Source organism: Falco peregrinus, chromosome 5 (genome assembly GCF_023634155.1).
Source record: "Falco peregrinus isolate bFalPer1 chromosome 5, bFalPer1.pri, whole genome shotgun sequence".
In the NCBI taxonomy this organism is placed as follows: domain Eukaryota; kingdom Metazoa; phylum Chordata; class Aves; order Falconiformes; family Falconidae; genus Falco; species Falco peregrinus.
The window spans coordinates 87313303-87329820 of NC_073725.1; the positions used below are offsets into that span (position 1 = coordinate 87313303).

At 55.3% G+C, this 16518-nt stretch overlaps 2 protein-coding genes across 9 annotated transcripts; one reads left to right on the forward strand and one right to left on the reverse strand.

Annotated features, from left to right (window-relative positions):
• The first annotated feature begins 6 nt into the window (after nt 1-6).
• On the forward strand, nt 7-9923 carry SMCR8 (SMCR8-C9orf72 complex subunit). Of its 3 annotated transcripts, none has more exons than XR_008747165.1 (3): nt 7-2687; nt 4891-7685; nt 7865-9923. XR_008747165.1 is itself a non-coding variant. In XM_005229119.4 (2 exons), the coding sequence occupies exons 1-2, from the start codon at nt 346-348 to the stop codon at nt 5342-5344; spliced, it is 2796 nt and encodes a 931-aa protein (XP_005229176.2). In that variant the 5' UTR covers nt 7-345; the 3' UTR covers nt 5345-9923. The 3 variants fall into 3 exon arrangements, 1 of the variants encoding a protein (XP_005229176.2); XR_008747164.1 differs by having other exon boundaries at nt 4891-7681; XM_005229119.4 differs by having other exon boundaries at nt 4891-9923.
• On the reverse strand, nt 9771-16498 carry SHMT1 (serine hydroxymethyltransferase 1). Of its 6 annotated transcripts, none has more exons than XM_027780144.2 (12): nt 16429-16498; nt 14770-14894; nt 14108-14253; nt 13670-13785; nt 13420-13580; nt 13176-13257; nt 12773-12985; nt 12383-12499; nt 11899-12021; nt 11488-11604; nt 11193-11303; nt 9771-10688 (listed from the first exon to the last, which is right to left on the reverse strand). In XM_027780144.2, the coding sequence occupies exons 1-12, from the start codon at nt 16481-16483 to the stop codon at nt 10519-10521; spliced, it is 1536 nt and encodes a 511-aa protein (XP_027635945.1). In that variant the 5' UTR covers nt 16484-16498; the 3' UTR covers nt 9771-10518. The 6 variants fall into 6 exon arrangements, with proteins under 6 accessions (XP_027635945.1, XP_027635939.1, XP_055659566.1 ...); XM_027780138.2 differs by having other exon boundaries at nt 16414-16498; XM_055803591.1 differs by having other exon boundaries at nt 16399-16498.
• Nucleotides 16499-16518: the final 20 nt, after the last annotated feature.

Below are 16518 nucleotides of genomic sequence, written 5' to 3' on the forward strand. Positions count from 1 at the left end.
AAAAATAAACCCAAAACAACCTCAGAGGGCTGAGAGGAGGTGACGGCTTCGCTTCCGGGTGTCGGGGTGAGAGGTCGTGGCGTCATGTGACCCCAAGATGGCTGCGGGGCTGCGGCGTCCGTGAGGGAGGCGGCTGAGCGGGGCCCGGTGGGCAGCGGGGCCATGGCGGCGGCGTGAGGCGGCGGCGTGAGGCGGCGGCGGCAGCGGGAGAAGGGACGACGGCGGGGGCCCGGCGGCGGGCGGGCCGGGGCCGGGGCTGCGGCGGGGCCTCCCGCAGGGCCCGGCGGTGGCGGGGGGGGCTGGGGGGGCCTCGCTGCTCCATGTCGGTCCCCTCCTGCGGGAAATATGATCAGCGCCCCTGACGTGGTGGCCTTCACCAGAGAGGAGGAGCTGGAGGATGAGCTGTACAGTGAGCCGCCCCTGCCCGAGGAGTACTCGGTGCCGCTCTTCCCCTTTGCCGGCCACGGCGCCAACCCCTGGGCCAAGGTCGCCAGCTCCAAGTTCACCCGAGACTTCATCCTCATCTCCGAGTTCTCGGAGCAAGTGGGGCCTCAGCCCCTCCTGACCATCCCTGATGACGCCAAAGTGTCAGGCACTTTTGATCTCAATTATTTTTCCCTTCGAATCATGTCTGTGGATTACCAGGCTTCCTTTGTGGGTCACCCTCCCGGCTCTGCCTACCCGAAGCTGAATTTTGTGGAGGATTCCAAAGTGGTACTGGGGGATTCAAAGGAAGGAGCCTTTGCGTATGTGCACCACTTGACTCTGTATGACCTCGAAGCCAGGGGTTTTGTGAGGCCCTTCTGCATGGCCTATATTTCTGCTGATGAGCACAAAATCATGCAGCAGTTTCAGGAGCTCTCCGCTGAGTTCTCCAAAGCCTCTGAATGCCTAAAGACGGGGAACAGGAAAGCTTTTGCTAATGAACTGGAAAAGAAACTGAAAGATCTTGACTACACCAGGACTGTCCTGCACAACGAAACTGAGATACAGAAGAAAGCCAATGACAAAGGGTATTACACGACCCAAGCCATCGAGAAGGCCAATGAGCTGGCCAGTGTGGAAAAGTCTATCATTGAGCACCAAGATCTGCTAAAACAAATCAGGTCATATCCCTACAGGAAGCTGAAGGAGTCTGACTTTCACCCCTACGAGCCGGAGAGTGCGCTGGATCACGCCAACGTGGGCTGCGATCAGGACCTGACTACCTCCGACCTTGCTGAGCCTGGCGAAACCCACCTTTACACCCACATGCCATCCTATACCCCCAAGCTCATCAAAGCAAAATCTGCCAAATGCTTTGACAAGAAGCTGAAGACACTGGAAGAACTCTGCGATATTTATTTTTTCACCCAAACCCTTGACCAGTTGCATCAGATCGAGAGGACTTTCAGAGGGGATGTGTGCTACCTCCTGACAGAGCAGATCAGCAGGGCACTTTTAAAGCAACAAAGCGTAACTAACTTCCTCTTTGAGGATGTATCTTTTCTGGATGAAAAACAGTACAGAGGCTGCCAGGGCCTCAGTCAAGATGCCATGGATAGGAAGTGTTCAGAAGAGTCCCCCGCTCCTAAAGTGGTCATCAGCCTGGGATCCTACAAGTCCAGTGTGGAGTGCGTGCCCATCAAGATGGAGCAGGAAATCGAGGACTCCCAAGAACCAAAAATGACTGAGTCTGTGACATTCGAACACCAGGAGAACCTGGACTATCTCGATGCAGATATTAAAGGCAGCATCAGTAGCGGTGAGAGCATTGAGGTTCTCGGAACGGAGAAGTCTGCACCTGGCTTGACAAAATCGGAGAGCCAGGCCAGCCTGCCTGTCAGCCCCAGTCCCCAGGCAGGCAGGAGCAAGGTGGGCAGCCGGCGGACCGTCAGCGAGGACAGCATCGAGGTTCTCAGTACATGTCCCTCAGAGTCACTCATCCCGGAAGATTTCAAAGCGAGCTACCCAAGTGCCATTAATGAGGAACCTTATGTGGATGATGAAGAGGGAGGCCTTCATTTCACCCCCAAACTAAACCCTGACAATGCTGATGAGCAGGAAGACATTTCAAAACAGGAAAACTTAGTGCAGGTGGATTCTGCCTGTTGTATCGGGAAGGAGAGTCCCAACTTCCTTGAGCCTTTGCCTGACCTGGGACAGAAGCCCTGCGATGACGACGGGGTGGTCAGGATCCCCCCACAGCCATACCGGCAGGCTGAGCAGGGGCTGCGTGGGAGCTTTGGGGGCTTCCCCTCCCACGATGGCATCTCCGGGGGGCTTCTTCCCTACGAGCTTGACCCTCGCTACCTGACGGGCAGCAGGGAGGTCAGTAGGAGCAGCTTGGACGAGTGCTCGGACTCCACAAGCTATATCAGCAGCGCCGCCTCCACGTGCTCCGACAGGACCCCTTCTCCTGCTCACTTTGCCTGCCAGGCGAGTGAAAGGCACAAAAAAAAGGCTGGCCAGAACGCACTGCGGTTCATCAGGCAGTACCCCTTCGCTCACCCCGCCATCTACTCCCTGCTCAGTGGGAGGACCCTGATCGTGCTGGGGGAAGAGGAAGCGATAGTCAAGAAGCTTGTGACGGCGCTCTCCATTTTTGTGCCGAACTGCGGCATTTACGCCAAGCCTGTGAAGCACTGGGTCACTTCCCCTCTGCACGTTGTGGATTTCCAGAAGTGGAAGCTGATCGGACTCCAGAGGTAAATCAAGGATCTTTGTGCTTTATTGGTGTCAAGATGTATGATAAAAACCTCATCTCCTAAGCGGGAATTTCAGAGGGGCATGGGTGTGCAGCGGGGGTCTCTGTCTAATTACCTACACAGCTGCTGTGAATTTCTGCTTACGGGATATATTTTGAAAGGGGATAGATTTGTCTGTCTCTTTATATCTAGCCTCACTTGAGAGAGAATACTTCAAACATCTGCTAGGAGGTTGCTGCCTGGCTCATGCTAGTTATTTGGCCAGGAGGTTTCCTTCTGGTTTAAGCCTTAGCCTGGCAAGCAGGAGTCCTGCTGGTTTCATGGATGATTTGATAAAGAGTGCTCCTGGAGTCCCTTGTGTGCTCTGCTTTCCCCCCATCTCCTGCTGAAACTCTTCTGGATTTCTAGCTAGAATTTCGTTTTTTAAATGGATGCTTTGATATAGGGAGTATTTTTCCTTCTGGACCTTGAGGAAGTGATGATGCACTGTTGATGAGATTGGTAGCTCCAAAATTGGAGTGCCAGCACCTTGGGCTGTGTTGGTGTGCTGGCTGGGTGTTGTGGGGAAGGGCAGAGGCGCAGAGCCTGTGGAGCTGCTGGGATCTCTTCAAGGAGGTGTGGATGGACAGACACTTATTTATAACAAGCCTTAGTGCAGAAAAAAAGGTCCATGGAGCTGTGCAGGCTGCAGTCTTGGGATTGCAGTTCAGATGCAAAGGAAACTTCTGCTCAGGGTGAGGACCATCACAAAAGCAAGCACCCAATCCTGAAACATGGCTTCATAGTTTGCAAATAGCAGTTGCTCAGCTCTCAAGATTTTGGCCCTGCCTTTGTTGCTGTTATGAAAAGGTTTTTCTCTGTGTGTTACCAGGATGTGTTTGGCACTTTGGGTGCAGGTATGACAGGGAATGGCCATTGCTGTCACCAGTGTGGAGAACATGAGTCAGAGTGGCAGCCCATTGCTCAGAGCCAAGCTGGAATAGCTCCTGAAAGAGTGTTTCTGAGTGGCATGAAAATCAAAATACAGACATCTGCTTTCTGGGCTGCTGGGTATTGTGTTGTTGGAGGTTGTGGATGATGAAATTATCCAAAGCTGTGAGTTTACCCTCATTCCTGTGCTCGTGAGGCAGGATGACAGCTCTGCCAGCAGCTGCTCCTAAACTTCTCTGTCTGTCGGTGAGGTTTTTAAAAGCCCAGAGTGTTTAGTCATTGCTCAGTGTTTGTGGTTAGATGCAATTTTTATAAACAAAAGTTTTGTTGGGTATTTTTTTTTAAGAACTGCTTGTGAGATGTGTCAGTCATTCAGACTCCTCTATGGAATGTTAAGTGTTGAGTTTAATGTGGGTGCTCGCAGCAAACCATTTATACAAGGGCTTTGGAAAGGAATTTCCAGGCTGAATTAATTATTCTGGTAAGGGTGCTGCATTTCCTAAGGCCAGACGCTGCCTGGGCATGGGGACAGCCCTTACACCAGCAGCTGGGCTCCTGGTTTGAGGCTGGGAGCTGTGTCTCATCTGAGCGACCTTAACCACGCAGAATCAAGGAGCAGAAGGTAGAGTTTGCGTAGGCTTGTAATTTGCATTTAAATAACATTAATTTAGACTTGTTGGATAATCGTATGTTGTGAACATGCTGTGGGTTTGCACCTGAGTGAAAAATGCCCAGGCTCAGCCAGGGAATGTTCTGGTTTAAGGATGGCTTTGTTAAAGGAAGGGCAGAAGGTTTTGCTTTACTCGGGACTTCGACCACCTCGGAGCAGCTCCCTCCCGAAACAGCGATATGGGGGGAAAGTGGAGCTCTTGGCAAGGGGGAGCTGGTTTGGGTTTCTGAGGCCTGTTTGTCACATCCAGGAGCTACCAGCTGCTGCAAGATTTGCTTCTGTTCACCAGAGATGTCCTGTCACTCCCTCTCCGTGTCACTGAGGGAGGAAGCTGCCCCGAAGCGGGGTGGTTTATGCAGTAGTGCACACATGGTGTGGATCAGTGCATGTGGGGATCCCAAAGAAACCTTGATCCCCTGGATCTGGCAGGCTGGAGAGACTATTTGGCCATTCTCTTCCATGCTAGGCTTTATTTGCCTGCAGAGGCTCTCGCATCATCTCATGAGCTAAAGGGAAAATAAGTGCAATACAGGGGCATGGACACAGTCTGCTGCTTAACTGTCGGGTTGCCTCCAGCTGTGACCTCTCTCTTTGCTGTTTCAGGATGGTGTCGCCTGCTGGGGTGAATGTGCTGCACACCCTGAGCCGATACAGCCGGTATGTCAGCATTCTGGACGCTGACAGTAAGACTCTCCGCTGCCCGCTTTACAAAGGTACCTTGGTGTCCCGGCTGGCAGACCACCGCACACAGATCAAACGAGGAAGCACCTACTATATGCACGTCCAAAGTATTCTCACCCAGCTGTGTTCAAAAGCCTTCCTCTTCACCTTCTGCCATCATTTGCACCTTCCCATTAGCGAAAGGGAATCGGAAGAATCCATTGTGAATCGCAGGATGAACTTCCTGAAGCTTCAGCTGGGCCTTGCCAATGAAGATATCAAAATTGTACAGTATTTAGCTGAGCTGCTGAAGCTGCAGTACATTCAGGAACCCAGCCAGGGGGTGAACCCTATGCTCAGATTTGACTATGTTCCCAGCTTTTTGTACAAAATCTAGCCTTGCGCAGGCTGTGTGCCTGCGTACCTGGAGTCTGACAAAGCTCATCCATGCTTGACATTGACGCTGTCCGCAGTAGCTCTCATATGTCGGGAAGGGGTGAAGAAGCTAATGCATTCGCAAGAGTCTCTGCTCCACAGAAATCGGTGTCTGAGGGACACCAATTCTGTGTGGTTCCCTGTAGCCAAGAATGTAGATGTTCCATCACATAAAACACTGGGCACTCTTTTTTTTAAATGTTAGAAGGGGCGCTAATAACATTTGAAGAGTATCATGGCAGCATCCCAGGGGGATTATGGCATGGAGAGAGAGGTGGGCTGTCTTGGGGATCAATACTAGTGTGCAGCCCCTGAAATAACACAGTGCTCTGCATGCTTCTGCCAGAACCCTGAACTGATGGTCCCTTCTGTGGAACCAGGGTGGAGACTACAGGGGAGATGTAAAGGCCACGTGCAGTTTTTTAATCCACTGGTGTCTCACATGAGTGTAGCTCTTGGAAGCTCCCTGGCAGGGTGGCAGCTTGCAGTTACCTGTCTGTGCACAGTGGTAGCGGATGGTGTCCCTTCCTGCATTTTTCTGAGTTTCCTGGTGCTTCCCAGGAAAAGGTTGTCCCTGGGTGGGTGGGAGTGCAGTGGAGGCACACGTGCTTCTCTCCAGGAGGTGTTTGCCAGTTTCTCTCAGTTTTGTTAAAATCTGGAACGTGGAAGGACTCCTTAATGCTAGCGAACACCGAGGCACCCATTGCTGTGAATGTAGAGCACTGTGCCTTGTTAATTTGTCATGTCCTATTTGCTGGGCCACCTCCGAGAAGGGGGGGTGGGAGACTGGGAATCCTCAAAGCGTGTGAGGTCGAGGGTGGCCTTTTAAGGAGAGAGAGGAACTGACCCCTCATTTGGAGGTGCTTTTTGTGATGGGGAAACAAACAGTGCAATTCAGCTGAAGCTACGTGGTGAGACAGCAGGCTGTTAGAGCAGGCTGCCTGCCTGGTGAGATACTAGCACTCAGGAGAGATCGGGGGTGAATGTAGTGGATTCCGCGTTGTAGCCGTAAAGTTTCTTCTCTTTTTAGTTTTTTTTTTTTGTTTGTTTTTGTTTTTGGGTTTTTTTTTGGTCAGAGAGTTGACTTTTGTGCTTTGTGGTAAAGCAGGGTCAGCATCGCTGCATGCTGCTTCTGGCCAAGCCTTCGTCGTGTCTCAACTACCTCTCCCAGGGCACTCCTGGGTAGCTCTGGATGGGGCAGAACTGACACTCTGAGCCTGGATGCCAAGAAGTTTCCTTTCAAAGCTTCTATGCTGCTGCCTGTGCCATAAAGGTTGTGCTACCGGCATGGTGACACTCCCAGATTGTTCCTGGCAGTGCTGAAAGCTTTGTGCCCAGGCACAGTGCTTCCCTCTGGAGTCTCATAGGAGATGCTGCTCCTTGGCCACCCGTCCTGGGCTGCGGGCTGCTCTGCCCGGTGCCAGGTGGCAGCAGCAGTCCCCATGGTACTTCTAAGCAAGAAAAGCCTTGCTAGGAAAGATAGCCTTGTTTTTATTTGTTTTTAGCACTCTTCTGATTATGGAGTGAGAACAGCTGAGATTGTACAAGATGAGCCAATGTGTTGTTTGGGTTGGGTTGTGGTTGTTTTTTTTTTTAAACTTCTGTTTATTCTGATGATGTGAGGCAGTGCTGGAGATGAATATGATGTTCCTTCTGTGCCCAGGGAAGTTCCTGTGTACAGACAGGTGCATCAGCGTGGCTGAGACCCCACTGAAACTTGCTGTGAGAGCCACGCTGCTCTGAAACCTGTGTCCTGAAGGCAAGGAGGCTCTGTGGGGACATTGTTGTCTGGCACCAGCATCTGCGCTTCCTTGCTGCTGCTGCCCCTTTCTCTTCCCTGGAAAGGGCCCTCTGGGGTAGCGCAGGAGGTACAAACCAACTGGGCAGAAAGGCTGTTTTAAATGTTACTGTTGTTTCTGGTGGCGTACGGTGAGGCCAGCTCAGCTGGGCAAGTTGAGCTCGTGGTACGGTCCAGCGGGATTTCCAAGGTCAGGGGTTGTTTGTGATGGTGGTTTTAGGTTGCAGTTGGGAAGCAGTGTGGCATCACCCTCACAGAAGGTGAGCAGTGTGCCTGTGCGTGGGGCTGCGCACTTTTAAAGCGTGTTTTTAAGGCCTTTTCCTTTCATAACTGTGCCCTCCTGTCGCATGCAAACTAGGTATGCTGGTGAAAGACTTCAGTGTCCATCCAAAACACCTGCTTTCTGAGGTGACTTGAGGTGTCTCCTTATCGATTCAAGTGCACCCAGATGGCTTCCACACTAAAGCTGAGGAGAGATTCCCTGGGGGAAGAGGCATCCCAGTAAGTGAGTAATGCAGGTGACACCGGGCAGATGAAAGCTCCCTGCGTCCTGCCTGACACAGCTCTGGAGAAGTGCTCAGCATGGGAGCTTGTTTCCTGCTGCAAAACAACCTGATGCTGTTTGGGGGTTTGAGGAGGGAGGGGCGAACCTTTTTCTGCTGCCTCACTGATGTCTTCCTCCAGGCTGACAGCGCAGGGCGGTGGAGCGGGATGGATGGTCTCTTAGACACACGTGGTCTCAACCTGTGGTGTTCAGCTGCATTCAGAAATTGATAAGTAACTCAATTCTTGTTGCTCCTTCTATCAAACCTGTAGTATCTGATATTCGAGGCTGTGTTGAGCAATACTTGCACTATATCACCTGTCTGACCTGCTTCATTTCTTCACCACAAAGCAGCTCTGATTTGGGAGGGTGCCCTGGGGGCTTTGCTGGGACATCACCCATTTCAAAACCGTGTTATCTGCAGCTCAGCTCTTAAGCAGGAGCTGTGGGGAAACATGCCCTGGAGCGCTCATCCTCCTAAAGCTGGCTCAGGCAGGGTAACCTCTGAGCTCAGACTCTGGGAGGAGGGAGTTACATCAGGCTGTGGCACCTCGGTGCAGCCGGAGCCCGGCCTGCCCTTGCTGCTTGTGCTGCCCATGATGGCAGCAGAAATCGGGGGGAGTCTGAGCACAGCTGGTGGTTTGGGAGCTGAATTCCTCTTTGCTCAGTAATTTCTCGGTCTGATCTTCTGCTCCTGTACAGTAAAGATCCCTGTATTGGCACTTTAAGACTTTTTCCTCATCTTCACTGTGTTACCTCACTAGTTTCTGATATTAGCAGACTTACAACAAGTTACGATCTTCGCACTAACAGCTCCCGCAATGAATCTTGGCATGTGTGTTTGTCGGCTTGCACCGCCCGAGCGCTGCTGTCCAACCGTCCTTCCACCACAAGCAGGGCGGGTTCCTCGCAGCGGCGGTGCAATACTCACCAGCCCTCCTGCACCAAGCTGCCAGAGCCAGCGGTGCTGTGCATGGCTGTCGCCTGCTTCTGTGAGTGCTACCAGCATGCTCCCGCCTCCCGCATGGCTGGCTCTGGCTCCCTCCTCTCCCTGCTGGCTGCCAAGGAGAGGAGGCTTCAAGCCTGACCAAGAATTCATCAGAGCAAAAGTCTCCCCCAGCTGTCTGCTGCCTGGCCAGGAGGGCAGGGCTCCCTTTTCTTACTCCTCCGCTTTCCTGTGCTGCTGTGCTCTAGCTAGTGCTGCTTTCCGATCCCACCCTGAGGAGGGTCAGCCATAGGAGTAGGCAATATTAACCCTACACAGGTTTCATTTCTCAGAGAATAGTGCTCGGATTTACTTTCATCCAGTAGCAATCGTTTCTAAGCAGCTCCGAAGCTGCCTTGCCTTGACTAGGGAAGTACTGCCTATACTCTAGCAATATTCACCATTTTGTAAGGGGTGGGAGAGGCGCTTGAGGGGTGCGAGCTGACAGCTCCGTAACCCCAGGCCAGTTCTTTCATTTTCATCGAGCTAGGAGGCCCTGAGCCCCCGGTCTGGTGTTGGTGACAGCCCATGCTGCGGATTCAGCGTCTCGGGGAGCTGGGGCTTGTAGCAGCACTTTGAAAAAGCTCCTGTGAGAAGGTGCAATGGGAAATGCAGGGAGCGGCCCAGGCTGAAGGAGTGCCTGCTCCGCACGGTGCCCTGGTAGCACAACGTCAGAGCAACAGACTGTACCCCAGTATTGGAAGGGTCACAGACCCACTGCACACTGGTCCCCGAGATGTGTTTTAACTGGAAGGCAGAAACACAGGGTACCTGGTCCCGCTGGCCGCCTCGCTGCCGGCACGGGGATGGGGCTGGGCAAAGCGCTGCCTCCAAGGGGTGCGAGGAGGCTGTGATGAATTCTCATCTTATTTTAAAGCACTGTATCCTATTACTGCATGTGGAGTTACGTGTGTGTGCCTGTGCGTGCCGAATGCTTGCGTCAGTAGTTAGTGCGAGTGTGACCGGGAGAAATCAAAGAAGCATGTCTTAGTGTCGTGCTGTAAGTGTTACTGCACAAGAGTTTAACAGATGTTAACACCAAATGACTAGTCTGAGAAATGTACTTTTTAAAAAAAAATTATTTATTTGGGTTCAGATATTTTTGAAATACAAAAAAAAAAATTGGTTGTATTTTTTAAAGCTTATAATTCTTGTCATACATTGTGGTTAAATTCTTAATTTTACCGTGCTTATTAAAAAATGGTTCTACCTAAGCTTTGTGCTCAGAGGTGTGAGGAAATACCAGAGCTGCTGGCTAGGATGGGATGGTGATCCCAGGAGGGCTGTTAAGGCCAGACCTTGTCCCTGTCAAAGCCTGTGGAGGCTGGAAGGGACAAAAGGAGAGCAGGCTTGTGCGCATGAAGGCAATCCTCAAGGCTGAAACCGGGGAGGCTTTCAGCAGCTCTTGTGCAGCTGAGCACAGTGTGTGGGACTGCAAGCCAAGGACGCCCAAGGAGGTGGGCCCCCACGACCATCCCGGTGCTGCGGGCAGGGGTGTCCGGGTGACCGTGGGCAGGCCTGCCTAAACCTTGTCTGCTGCTTCCCCAGCCAGCGCCGCGTCGGAGCCGGCTGTGGGGCTGAGGGTTGCCTGGTGCTTGGTTCCAACTGTAACACTGAGTGGTGAAAGGGCTGGTTTCCCTGCGGGGAGGGGCTGTGCCCCGAACGGGAGGGGAGAGGTCAGTAAGAGCCAAACCAGGAGCTGCTGCTGCACTGCAGCCAGTGTCAGCAGGGAGAGGAAGCACCGGGGTGCGAGTGTGCCGTGATCCTGGGTACTTCCTCGGCTCCTGGCACAGCCAGGGGTACCTCCCCTTACAGGACAGGCAGCCCCGGGAGTGGGAAGGTCGCTGCAAAGGCCTCAACCTCTTCCTTCAGTGACTTCAGCTCCCTCCGGTATTTCTCCTCCTCCAGTTTCTCCTTGAATTCCTTCAGTGTGGCCTTGGGGCTCATGTCCTTCTGCACGCGCAGCGTCAGCTCGATCCCTGCCAGGATGGGAGATGGTCAGCCCTCGCAGCGGCAGCACCTCTGCCTGCATCCCACACTGCAGCTGCCGCATCCCACGGCTCTCCCAGCCCTGCTGCAGGGAGCCTGGGCTGCGGGCTTAGCCCTGCACATGCCGCAACAGGGCTGAGGCTGGCCCCGAGGCATGTGGGAGGGAAGGAGCAGGGCTGAGAGGGACCTGCTGCCCCGGGAAACCAGTATGGGACTCCTGAGGACAACTGGAACAAGATTGCAAAAGGTGCAGGCTTTCAGCCCGCTGCCTGTGCAGTGGGGAGGGTTTGGCCAGATCCAGCTGTGGCCAGATGTTCTCTCCCACATCCAGATGTGCAAGTGGGACAGTTACTCCTCATTTGTGCGTGTGCGCTCCCTTGGCAGCTGCTGGGGAAGCCACCCAGCCTGGCTCAACTGGTGCCTCCTGGCCCTGGGGTGCTGCTGGAGCTGACTTGGCCCTGCGTGCCCCAGCCCGAGCCTGGCCCTGGCCTCACCTCTGTGGATGTACTGAGCCACCATGCGGAAATCATCCTGTCGGAAACCGCGGGAGGTGAGAGCCGGTGTCCCAAACCGTAAGCCACTGGGGCGCAGGGCGCTGACATCACCTACACCAGAACAAGTCACGTGTGACCAAACCCAGTACCAAAACTGCTATGCATGGGATTTCAACCTGGTTCCCAGCATCTGGAGTGGACCGAGAGCTGGGAGCCCCACGGGAAGCTCTGCACAGGCCGCGGGAGATGCCCAGCGTGCGGGGCAGGACACAACAGAGCTTGTGGGATCCCTCACCAGGGCACGTGTTTTTGTTGCAGGCGATGGAGCAGATCTCCAGCACCCGCTCAGCCCGGCCTCCATCTGTGCCTCTGCTGCGCAGGTCCAAGAGAATCAGGTGGTTGTCGGAGCCCCCTGCAAAGAGAGGGGTTTGGTGGGGGACGTGGGATGGGGGTAAATGCTGCTCCCATGGGAAACCAGCGCAGAAGGCTTGGGACTGCGCTGGGGCCTGCCCCCTGGCTTTGGGGGCAGAAGGGTGCCTGCCCTTGGGAAGAAGGGCTGCTTCAAAATAGTCGTGTGGATGCCCTGAGGAACTGATGGCAGAGCCCTGCCTGTCACCTCCCTGCATGTGCTGCCCTCACAGCCTGGGTCGGAGCCTGGGCCACACACAGGGGTCAGCCCCGTCCTGCCACCGAGACCTGTCCTCACCCGTGACGATGTCATAGCCTAGCTCCATCAGTGTTGCCGAGAGTGTCTTGCAGTTGGCGACCACCTGTTGCTGGTAAGCCTTGAACTCGGGCGTCATGGCCTGCCGCAGCGCCACAGCAATCCCTGGGGGGGAAGGCAGACAGCGTGAGCTTCTGGGGGGCTCCCACCAGCAGCAGAGCTGGCAGAGATGTGTGGCACCGCCAGCAGAAGTCATCCTGGAAGCTGAGCAAACTGACAGACAGTCCCTTCCCCTAACCAGGCTGGCAGTGGCACTGTGAGCCAGGAGGCAGGATGGGACCAGCCTGGTCACTCCCTGGGCAATGCTAGACCAAGATGGCTGCTCTTTGCCATGGCATCTCCAGGCTGCAGGCCCCTCAGGGCAGCGGGAGCCCCCTGCACTGCTGCTGGGGCTCAGAGCCCAGCCAGGACACCTTTGCCAGCTCCTTTTGCCATCCTGGAGCTGCTGGCCAGCCTGGATGCGTACCTGCGATGGCATGGTTGTGCGGGCCTCCCTGCAGCCCAGGGAAGACTGCCTGGTTGATGAGGCTCTCCAGGTTGTAGAGCGTTTCTTTGCCTGTCTTGGGGTCCACGCTGCGGGTGCCTGCAGGAGGGGAGGGTGGGGTCGGTCGTGAGGCAGCATGGCTGCCCTTCTCCCGTGAGCTGCTTTCACCCCCTGGCCACACAGCAGGGATGGTGGCTGTTCCTCTTCAAATCTGGGCCACAGTTGGCTCTGGGAAGCTCCCCAGATCCTCCCAGGAGGCCTCAGACCTTCCAGCCCTCCCTCCTTCCCAGCTAAAGCAGGAAGGAGCTTTTCACTCACAGCCCCCCGGCCTGGGGTGAACATTTCTCCTAGCTCCGTGGCCAGGTCAGGCACCTTTGCGGTAGAAGATCATGCCAGCTCTGCAGCCCCGCAAGGTCTTGTGTGTGGTGGTGGAGACAATGTCACAGTGGTCGAAGGGGGAGGGCACCACGCCGGCGGCCACCAGCCCACTGATGTGGGCCATGTCAGCCATGAGATATGCACCATTGGCGTCGGCAATCTTCCGCATGCGGGCATAGTCCAGGTTGCGTGAGTAGCAGCTGACACCTGCAGGGAGATGGGGGGGGGGACGGGGCAGGAGCAGATGCGCAAGGACCCTCAGACAGCCCCGGGTCCAGCCCTACAACGGGGACACACAGGAGCTCCTGCCGGCGTGGATGTGTTAGAGGTCTCCTGCAGCATCCACGGGCTTACCAGGGTGTGTCACCAGAGCGGTCAGGAAAGGTTTGATCCTTACCTGCTATGATCAGCTTGGGGTGGAAGAGGCGGGCATTCTCCTCCAGCTGGTCATAGTCAATGTAACCAGTCTTGGGGTTGACCTGGGAGAGGAAGAGGAGGGTTCAGCCACCTTGGTATGGGTGAAGATGAGCTGCAGCACCATCGTGCAGAAGCGGGTGCCAGGAGCCCGATGCCAGTACTTTAAGAGGCACCAACACTTATGACAACCGCCTGCTGGCTCCAGCTGGAGCAGCTCTCTGTACCTTGTAGGGCATGGACTCAAAGAAGACAGAGGTGGCAGAGATCTTCTTCTTGTCTGTCATGAACCCGTGGGTGAGGTGGCCCCCATCGGGCAGGTCCAGCCCCATGATCCTGCCGTGGGGTTCCACCAGGGCCGTGTACACCGCAAAGTTTGCGGGTGACCCTGCAGCGAGAGCACACGGGGACAGTTATGAGTGCTGGGATGTGCGGAGGCCAGTGAAACTGGCCTGGCTCTCCTTAGCGCCCCATTACCTGAGTAAGGCTGGACATTGACGCCCCACTTCTGGGGGTCAAGCCGGTACGCCTGCAGGGCTCGCTTCTGGCACAGCCTTTCCAGCTCATCTACAAACTCTGTCCCACCGTAGTACCTGCCAATAAAGGATGGGGCAGGGGTTAAAACCAAACTCGTTACTCAGAACGGTCCAGGTGACCAAGCTGGGGAGAAACCAGGGTGGTGCCATGTTTGTGGCAGCCACTGGGAGAGAAGCTGCGGCAGACATGAACCTCTGAGCTTATCCCATGTGTGGCCAAGGGCAGAAGCAGAGATGATCAGATCCTGCCCTGGAGGAGCTTGGCTCCCAGCACAAGCACTTTGCTTCCTTCGCAGAGGTCCAGGTCTGGCAGCATGGATGGTTCCTCTCCCTCCCTGTGAGGGTTTGGGTTGAGTGGGACTCAGCCCCAGCCCCATACCTCTGTCCTGGGTAACCCTCGGAGTATTTGTTGTTCAGGCAGGACCCCAGGGCCTCCAGGACTGCTCGGCTTGCAAAGTTCTCTGACGCGATTAACTCCAACCCCATCTTCTGCCGCTGCTTCTCCTTCTTGATGATGCTGTGCACCTTTGGGAGGGGAGAAAAGCAGCTTCATCCATGCCGGCTCTGCACAGTGATGTGGATGTTCCACCACAGGGGATGCACCCTCAGAGGGCACAGAGTGTGGAGAGGGGCCTGGAAAGGTGCTGGAGAAGGGAGACGAGATCCCTTCTTGGTACAGGTGATTCCAAACAGTTCATATGTCCAGTCACAGGCCATGTTTTGGGTTTCTACCTGCCAGGAAGGAAGCTGCCAGATAATTCAGCTGTCATTTGTGCTTGAGAGTCAAGGGCAACTGCTGTATGGCCTGGTGGGCTGGCTGCTCTGGTGTAGACATTAGAGCTTCAGGCAGAGGGGTATGAGCAATAGATGCAAAGTTATGACTATGTTATCTGCAGATGGTTGGAGGATGCCCTCCCTCTCCACCTCTTGCTGCAGGACTGTCTGCCTGCCACATCCCTGGCTCAAGGAAGTCAGCATCCCCACAGCTGTCCGGGAGATGGATGAAGCAGCTGCTGGGCAGGGGCCAGAAGGGGCTCTCACCTCTGGGTCATTGGTGTCAAGTGGCTCCAGTACCATCCTGTTATGGGAGCACCAGAGTTCTGCACTGGGGAGGCCCCTGTCACCCAATGTTGAGTTTGCCATCCTTCTGGTGGGTCCAAGATCACCTGCCAGTGGAGAGGGGAGTTTTTGGGATGGCAGCAGGGCTGGATGCCATTGCACTGCATCCCTCAGTGCTGCCTGCTCCCATCCTGTGTCTTCCCTGGAAACACAGAGGGGCCAGCCATAGGCTGGGGCCCCTTGCGTGAGGAAAACACAGATAATTGTCAGGCTTCCCCCACTGATCTAAGACCAGTTCATTAATGATAGTGCTTTGATTATTTCTGATACTCTCTCATCACCGCCCTGCCCTGCCTAGTTCTGCAGTGCCTGGCCAGACACCTGGGGACGTGGTGAACCTGTGCACGGACCAGACTGTGTCAGCAACATGAGCAATGCCTTTCCTTCTCTCTCCCATATATCTGTGAGTCTTAGGGCTTCTAGGAAATTCTAGCAAATGTCCTCACAGACAGAAAGGTGTCTCATTAAAAGTGCTGTTTCCTTTCAAGGGCAATGAAGCACTCATACCCATAGACCTCAGTTTTAATGCACCTTGCATTCCCCAGCACACTTAAACCTCTCAGCTCCTTTTCCTTGTGTGTAGCTACAAGGGCAAACCCCAGCAGGTCCTGCCCCAAACCCTAACTGAAGCAAGCACGCCTTGTGGAGCAGCAGCTCTGCTTCAGCATGATGCTCAGGCCTGGCAGCAGCCCTCCAGCTCCATCAGTAGGACTGCTGCTCCCAGGCAGCCGGAACAGCGCAGCTACTGCCTTGGCTGAAAACAATGGACCTTTTTACTCATTAACCCTGCAAGGCCAGCAATGGGCCGTGAGCAGGTTGTTAAGCAATTGCACTTTGTTTGCTTGCGCCAAGCTGCTGAAGTCCGTTCAGCATGGGCCTGTTGTGTGCTGCCCTTGCTGGACAGGGATGCTTGGCCGCCCTCCTGCCCAAGCCCAGGGCCTCACTGGCAGGGTGGGAATTCCCATTGCCAGAAAAGCTGGGTTAGAATGGGGAAAGCGCTGCAATGGACAGGGCACAGCACAGTGCTCTGGCTTGGAGCAGGACGCCTGGGTCCAGTCTGTCCCTTCACTGCAGGTCGCAGCTGTACTTGCACCCAGCACTTCTGGCAAACCTGCAGAAGGCTGCGGGGGGACAGAGCTCCCTGTTCCCCAGCCAAGATGAAACATCCATTTTCATCCTCATGGTGGGACACCACTCCAGCCCTGCAAGTTTCCCCGCTGCAGGGGTGAAGACCACCCCAGAAGCTCCAACCCTACCCATCTCTGCACCCCCAACACCCCGGCTCCATCACTCCCCTCCATCCCGGCTCCATCACCCTCTCCATCCCTGAGAGGGTCCCACTGACGCACTCCCCCTGCCCTGACACCGGTGGTGGAGAGCAGCGCTGTCTGCCCGGCTCCCACCCTGCAGCAGCGTGCCTGGCTCCTACCCTGCCCTTCCACGCACCGCACCGCACCGCACCGCACCGCACCGCACCGCACCGCACCGCACCGCACCGCACCGCACCGCACCGCACCGCACCGCACCGCACCGCACCGCACCGCACCGCACCGCACCGCACCGCACCGCACCGCACCGCACCGCACCCGGATCCCAATCCCGCTGCACACCGCGCGGGAGTCCGCGCGCCTAGCATAGACCGCTCAGACACGCCCCCTCCGCGCCTCGGCC